Source organism: Musca domestica, unplaced genomic scaffold (genome assembly GCF_030504385.1).
Source record: "Musca domestica strain aabys unplaced genomic scaffold, Musca_domestica.polishedcontigs.V.1.1 61, whole genome shotgun sequence".
NCBI classification, from domain to species: Eukaryota; Metazoa; Arthropoda; class Insecta; order Diptera; family Muscidae; genus Musca; species Musca domestica.
In genome coordinates this window covers 3,659,463-3,667,171 of record NW_026712367.1, presented here as the reverse complement: position 1 = coordinate 3,667,171, position 7,709 = coordinate 3,659,463, and the positions used below count along the sequence as shown (strand labels likewise).

General features: G+C 30.6%; 1 protein-coding gene across 2 annotated transcripts; it reads left to right on the top strand.

The window, feature by feature from the left end:
- The first annotated feature begins 219 nt into the window (after window positions 1–219).
- On the top strand, window positions 220–1,184 carry LOC101890725 (uncharacterized). 2 transcript variants are annotated; one of them, XM_005189266.3, is made up of 5 exons: window positions 220–280; window positions 362–555; window positions 627–706; window positions 801–967; window positions 1,052–1,184. In XM_005189266.3, the coding sequence occupies exons 1-5, from the start codon at window positions 233–235 to the stop codon at window positions 1,115–1,117; spliced, it is 555 nt and encodes a 184-aa protein (XP_005189323.1). In that variant the 5' UTR covers window positions 220–232; the 3' UTR covers window positions 1,118–1,184. The 2 variants fall into 2 exon arrangements, with proteins under 2 accessions (XP_005189323.1, XP_019894394.1); XM_020038835.2 differs by having other exon boundaries at window positions 221–280; window positions 359–555.
- Window positions 1,185–7,709: the final 6,525 nt, after the last annotated feature.

Sequence of the window (7,709 nt, the reverse complement as noted above, 5' to 3'; positions counted from 1 at the left end):
CAGGGTTGCCAGGTTGGCAAAGAATTTGAAAGTATTTTTGGAGTAATTATTAACAATTCTTTGGAAATAGGAATATTTAGGGTTTGTATTTTCCTGTTTGGGGAACTTAGGATATATGCCTAAGATCATTATATCATCTGGAAAATACATTGGCAACCCTATTTATGCATTTCGCTGTAAATGTTAATATTTTGTTAGAACTTTATGCGATTAGTAGTATTTACACTTTAAAATGAGTCGGTCGTCAGCGGTAAGCGTGACTTTGAAGATTCTACAGTTGGTAAGAAGCCAGAGCCAGAGAGAGAGAGGGAGACAGGAGAGGCCAAAAACAATTCTTATCTCGTCCCTTCTTTTTAAGTAGATCACCTGTGTTGCTGCTTTGATTTACAAAAAGCTCACGGACAATCGGGCCCGCATGACCCTGAGGATCAATCAGAAAAGTCTCAACGAATGGAAGCTATTGGAAAATGTGAACTGGTCACAGGAGGGCAGTGATTTCAGCATCTTCACATATGCGGGATACACCTTCATAATTGCCGTTTGCTTACTGGAAAGGTAGCTAGCTGCAAGGTGTGGCCGAGGCAAATCGATATGAATAATCCGACAAATTTCATTTTCATTTCCAGATTCATCAACTATCGCAAAATTCCCAGCACAACAGACACACTATTCTTAAGGTTTGGCATGATCATATTTTGTCTTCAAGGTAAGCTGCTGGGGGAAATCGGAAAATTTTCTGGCTCCAAAAAAAAAAAAAAAAAAAAAAGTGTGGAAACTAATTTCGGTTTCCATAATTGTAGGTATTATGGTATTCTACACAGTGGAATATGTTCATGAGAACATACAGCTGAATGCCCTGGTATTGGGAGGCTTAAGTTTTCTGGTGGCCATTCTATTCTTCTTGGAAGACTGCTGTACCACCAGAAGCCTGAGAACGGACAATAAGTTCATGCAAACCGAAACTTTGGTAGGTAATTAGAGGGACCGGAGTTTTCGGGCATAAATGAGACGAAGATGATGATGATTTTGATGATGTCCTTCATTCTTTTAGAAACCCATCTCTTCCATACCCATTAAAGTCAGCGAGGACGATGATGTGCTGCATACGTATGTTTGAAGAGACTGGAACTTTTTGTTTGTAATTTTTATAAGATTCTTTGTAATAAATTAAATTAAAAAATATATGAAAACCAAAATTATTTAAATAGAAAATTCTTCAAAAATTCCACGCCTTAGGGACTTTAAATATCATTGAAAATTTCCATAAAAAAGCCACGCCTTGGGGACTTTAATTATCCTTGAAAATTTCCATAAAAAACCACTCCTTGGGGACTTTAATTATCCTTGAAAATTTCCATAAAAAACCACTCCTTGGGGACTTTAAATATCCTAGAAAAATTCTTTAAAAAGTCCACGCCTTGAACGCTTTAAATATCCTTGAAAAGTTCTTTAACAAATCCACGTGTTAGGGCCTTTAAATATCCTTGAAAATTTCTTTAAAAAATCCACGCCTTTAAATATTTTTGAAAATTTCTTAAAAAAATCCACGTCTGGAGGCCTTTAAATATTTTTGAAAATTTCTTAAAAAAATCCACGTGTGGAGGCCTTTAAACATTTTTGAAAATATCTTTAAAAAATCCACGCCTCGGGGTCTCTAAATATCCTTGAAAATTTCTGTAAAATAATCCACGCCTTGGGATTATTTTTATCCTTGAAAATTTCTGTAAAAAAATCCACGCCTTGGGGTCTTTAAATATCCTTGAAAATTTCAGTAAAAAAATCCACGCCTTGGGGACTTTAAATATCCTTGCATTTTTAAAAAAAAATCCACGCCTTGGGGTCTTTAAATATCCTTGAAAATTTCAGTAAAAAAATCCACGCCTTGGGGACTTTAAATATCCTTGCATTTTTTAAAAAAAATCCACGCCTTGGGGTCTTTAAATATCCTTGAAAATTTCAGTAAAAAATCCACGCCTTGGGGACTTTAAATATCCTTGCATTTTTTAAAAAAAATCCACGCTTTGGGGATTTTAAATATCCTTGCATTTTTTTAAAAAATCCACGCCTTAGGGACTTTAAATATCCTTGCATTTTTTTAAAAAAAATCCAAGCTTTGGGGAATTTAAATATCCTTGAAAATTTTTTTTAAAAAATTCACGCCTTAAATATCCTTGAAATTTTTTTCTTAAAAATCCACGCCTTAAATATCCTAGAAATTTTTTTTAAAAAAATCCACGCCTTATCCTGGAATTTTTAAAAAAAAAAATCCACGCCTTGGGACTTTAAATATCCTTGAAAATTTTTTTTAAAAAATCCACGCCTTATGGACTTTAAATATCCCCGAATTTTTTTTTTAAAAAAATCCACGTCTTGGGGACTTTAAATATCCTTGAAAAATTCTTTAAAAAATCCACGCCTTGTGGACTTTCAATATCCTTCAAAAATATTTGAAAAAATCCACGCCTTTTGGACTTTAAATATCCTTCAAAAATATTTGAACAAATTCACGCCTTGGGAACTTTAAATATCCTTCAAAAATATTTAAAAAAAACACACCTTGGGGACTTTAAATATCCTTGAAAAATTCTTGAAAAATTCACGCCGTGGGCAAATTCTTGAAAATCCACGCCTAAGGGGCTTTAAATATCCTTGAAAAATTGTTTAAAAAATCCACGCCTAAGGGGCTTTAAATATCCTTTAAAAATTCTTGAAAAAATCCACGCCTAAGGGGCTTTAAATATCCTTGAAAAATTGTTTAAAAAATCCACGCCTAAGGGGCTTTAAATATCCTTTAAAAATTCTTGAAAAAATCCACGCCTAAGGGGCTTTAAATATCCTTTAAAAATTCTTGAAAAAATCCACGCCTAAGGGGCTTTAAATATCCTTGAAAAATTGTTTAAAAAATCCACGCCTAAGGGGCTTTAAATATCCTTTAAAAATTCTTGAAAAAATCCACGCCTAAGGGGCTTTAAATATCCTTGAAAAATTGTTTAAAAAATCCACGCCTAAGGGGCTTTAAATATCCTTGAAAAATTGTTTAAAAAATCCACGCCTAAGGGGCTTTAAATATCCTTGAAAAATTGTTTAAAAAATCCACGCCTGAAGGCCTTTAAATGTCCTTGAAAATGTTTTTAAAAATCCATGAATAAGGGGCTTCAAATATCCTTGAAAATTTCTTTAAAAAATCCGTGCCTAAGGGGCTTTAAATATACTTGAAAATTTCTTTAAAAAAATCACGTTTTAGGGCCTTTAAATGTCCTTGACAATTTCTTTAAAATATCAAGGTGTTGGGGCTTTTTAATATCCTTGAAAATTTCTTTAAAATATCCACGTGTTGGGGCTTTTTAATATCCTTGAAAATTTCTTTAAAAAATCCACGTGTTAAGGCCTTTAAATGTCCTTGAAAATTTCTTTAAAAAATCCACGTGTTAAGGCCTTTAAATATCCTTGAAAATTTCTTTAAAAAATCCACGTGTTAAGGCCTTTAAATATCCTTGAAAATTTCCTTAAAAAATCCACGTGTTAAGGCCTTTAAATATCCTTGAAAATTTCTTTAAAAAATCCACGTGTTAAGGCCTTTAAATATCCTTGAAAATTTCTTTAAAATTCCATGCCAAAGAGGCTTTAAATATCCTTGAACATATCTTTAAAAAATTCATGCCTGGAGGGCTAGTAATATCCTTGAAAATTTCTTAAAAACAATTTACACCTGAAGGCCTTTAAGTACCCTTGAAAAATTCCTTAAGAAATCCTTGCCTGAAGGCCTTTAAATATCTTCAAATAATTCTTTAAAAATCCATGCCGTGGGGACTTTATATATCCTTGAAAATTTCTTTAAAAAGTCCTTACCTTGGGGACTTTAAATATCATTGAAAATATTTTAAAAAATCCACGCCTAAGGGTCTTTAAATATCCTTGAAAATTTTTTTTAAAAAATCCACATCTAAGGGGCTTTAAATATTCCTGAAAATTTCCTTAAAAAATCCACGCCTTGGGGCCTTTAAATATCCTTGAAAATTTCCTTAAAAAATCCACGCCTTGGGGCCTTTAAATATCCTTGAAATTTTCTTTAAAAAGTCTACACTTGAAGACCTTCAGATATCCTTGATTTTTTTTTTTAAATTCTACACCTGAAGACCTTTAGATAACCTTGGAAATTTCTTTTAAAAATATTCTTTAAAAAATTTACGTCTTAATTCCTTTAAATATCCTCCTCCACCTTTGTGTATCACTTCCCAAATCCAATTTCTGATTTAACTGGCCTTAAAGTATCCTTCTTACCCCTCCTATTCCCCCTCCATAATCCACTTACCTACAGCAAATATTTGACACAGAAATTTGTTATTCTCGTGAAATTGTTATGCGAGATAAGTAAACATTTATTTGTTATTTACCCTTTTTTTGTCTTCGGCAAATCCTTTGAAGGAACTCAAACGACTTGAAGGGAGGGGAGAAAGGATATCGCAACACGCAATACAATCATCCCCTCACTAAAAACAACTTAAATTGAACACAATCCAGTTGATTTGTAGCACACGTCTTGGATTTTACCTGCCCCACGCCGGAGGGTATTTTACAAGGTAACGAAGCAGTTTTCTTGTCCTCGTAAGCAGTTGAGAAGGTGGAGAAGGAGGAGGAATCAGTTTCCTCCTTCCTCCCATACATATGTAGCAACATATGTATCCTTTCAGATGCCTTGGTGCCGTGGAATATCTATATCAGAATTTATGTTGGCTGCCCGACTGGCTGGCTGAACGTGTAACCAAATGCTGGCAACATCAGTCAGTCAGCCGGGCCTCAGTTGGCAGTTGGTTTTTACGATTTTGCAAGTTTTTTCCATCTGGCAGACTGTCTGTCTGTCGATTTGTCTGTTGACTTAGTTTACGTCTTGACTTTATTTGTTTGCCTTGTTTTCCGTTTCCTTTTTTCGCTTTCATTTGCGTTGTACGTTTCGTGTTGGATTCCAATGAAGGAGAAGGGGGTGAGAAGGAGTAGAAGAAAATCCTAACACGTTGTAGGTTTCCGAAATCGGGGGATGGGTAGCCCCTTAAGGATACATTGAACAGACCATAAACGGTTGTCGCTGCTCGTAGCTGCCCCAAATACCCAGAACTTAAGCAGCGCCAGCAAAACGTGCAAGGATATGTTTCCAGCTGGATATGTCACCCGAATGTGGAGAATCATTTTTTATGGGATCTTGTCATGCCGTCGTTGTTGGTGTTTTTTTCTGTTTGTGTTTCAGTTTTGTTGGGGTTTGTATGCTGTCAATTTGTTGTTGTAGTTGACTGCTTGTAATTGTCAAAGTGTTACAAGCTGTTCTTTGTTAGCAATTGCTGACGCCAGCCATACCTGGCGCTGGGGGAGGTGCCATCAATTCTCTCTCTCTCTCGTCCTTTGATACGAACAATTGACACCGATTGAATTTTTATTTCAGTTTAGGTGAGGTAAGTGGTAAAGAGGGAGGAAGAAAACACAATCGACCATTTTCTATAGAAAAAAATGTTATCGATAATGTTTTTCTATAGAAAAAATGTTAACGATAACATATTTTCTAAAAATTGGATTTAAAAATGTCGATAAAATATTTTTATAAAAAAAAATGTTATCGATAATATTTTTTTTTATAGAAAAAAATGTTATCGATAATATTTTTTTTATAGAAAAAAATGTTATCGATAATATTTTTTTTTATAGAAAAAAATGTTATCGATAATATCTTTTTATAGAAAAAATTTAATCGATAATATTTTTCTATAGACAAAAATAATATAATATAATAATATAAAATATAATATTTTTCCATAGAAAAAAATTTATCGATCATCGATAATATTTTTCCATAGAAAAAAATTCATCGACTGTCGATAATATTTTTTCCAAGAAAAAAATTCATCGACTGTCGATAATATTTTTTCCATAGAAAAAAATTCATCGATAATATTTTTCCAGAGAAAAAAAATTATCGATAATATTTTTCCATAGAAAAAAAATTATCGATAATATTTTTCCATAGAAAAAAAATTATCGATTATCGATAATATTTTTCCATAGAAAAAAATTATCGATAATATTTTTCCATAGAAAAAAAAATTATCGATTATCGATAATATTTTTCCATAGAAAAAAATTATCGATTATCGATAATAATTATCGATTATCGATAATATTTTTCCATAGAAAAAAAAAATATCGATTATCGATAATATTTTTCCATAGAAAAAAAATTATCGATAATATTTTTCCATAGAAAAAAAATTATCGATTATCGATAATATTTTTCCATAGAAAAAAAATTATCGATTATCGATAATATTTTTCCATAGAAAAAAATTATTGATTATCGATAATATTTTTCCATAGAAAAAAATTTATCGATCATCGATAATATTTTTCCATAGAAAAAAATTCATCGACTGTCGATAATATTTTTTCCATAGAAAAAAATTCATCGATAATATTTTTCCAGAGAAAAAAAATTATCGATAATATTTTTCCATAGAAAAAAAATTATCGATAATATTTTTCCATAGAAAAAAAATTATCGATTATCGATAATATTTTTCCATAGAAAAAAAATTATCGATAATATTTTTCTATAGAAAAAAAATTATCGATTATCGATAATATTTTTCCATAGAAAAAAAATTATCGATTATCGATAATATTTTTCCATAGAAAAAAATTTATCGATCATCGATAATATTTTTCCATAGAAAAAAATTCATCGATCATCGATAATATTTTTCCATAGAAAAAATGTTATCGATTATCGATAATATTTTTCCATAGAAAAAATGTTATCGATTATCGATAATATTTTTCCATAGAAAAAATGTTATCGATTATCAATAATATTTTTCCATAGAAAAAATGTCATCGATTATCGATAATATTTTTCCATAGAAAAAATTGATCGATTATCAATAATATTTTTCTATAGAAAAAAATTATCGATTATCGATAATATTTTTCTATAGAAAAAAATTATCGATTATCGATAATATGTTTCCATAGAAAAAATGTTATCGATTATCGATAATATTTTTCCATAGGAAAAATATTACTGTCGATAATATTTTTCCATAAGAAAAACTTTATCGACTGTCGATAATATTTTTCCATAGGAAAAACTTTATCGACTGTCGATAATATTTTTCCATAGGAAAAACTTTATCGACTGTCGATAATATTTTTCCATAGGAAAAACTTTATTGACTGTCGATAATATTTTTCCAGGGGAAAAACTTTATCGATTATCGATAATATTTTTCCATAGAAAAAAATTTATCGATTATCGATAATATTTTTCCATAGATAAAAATTTATCGATTATCGATAATATTTTTCCATAGAAAAAATGTTATCGATTGTCGATAATATTTTTCCATAGAAAAAATGTTTTCGATTATCGATAATATTTTTCCATAGAAAAAATGTTTTCGATTATCGATAATATTTTTCCATAGAAAAAATGTTATCGATTATCGATAATATTTTTCCATAAAAAAAATGTTATCGATTATCGATAATATTTTTCCATAGAAAAAATGTTATCGATTATCGATAACATTTTTCCATAGAAAAAATGTTATCGATTATCGATAATATTTGAGCTTACGATCTCGTCACTTGGGTAAAAAATGTTTTTTGTCATAGAAGTTATTTTTTAAATAACTTCTGGGAGAATATCCCAGACAAGAAACAAGGGA

What these genes read in the sequence shown, in the direction of transcription:
- LOC101890725 (XM_005189266.3), top strand. Translation starts at nt 233, where the DNA reads ATGAGTCGGTCGTCAGCGGTAAGCGTGACTTTGAAGATTCTACAGTTG. An exon ending in GATCATATTTTGTCTTCAAG is followed by an intron (nt 707 to 800) that starts GTAAGCTGCTGG and finishes CCATAATTGTAG; the next exon opens with GTATTATGGTATTCTACACA. An exon ending in TCATGCAAACCGAAACTTTG is followed by an intron (nt 968 to 1,051) that starts GTAGGTAATTAG and finishes TCATTCTTTTAG; the next exon opens with AAACCCATCTCTTCCATACC.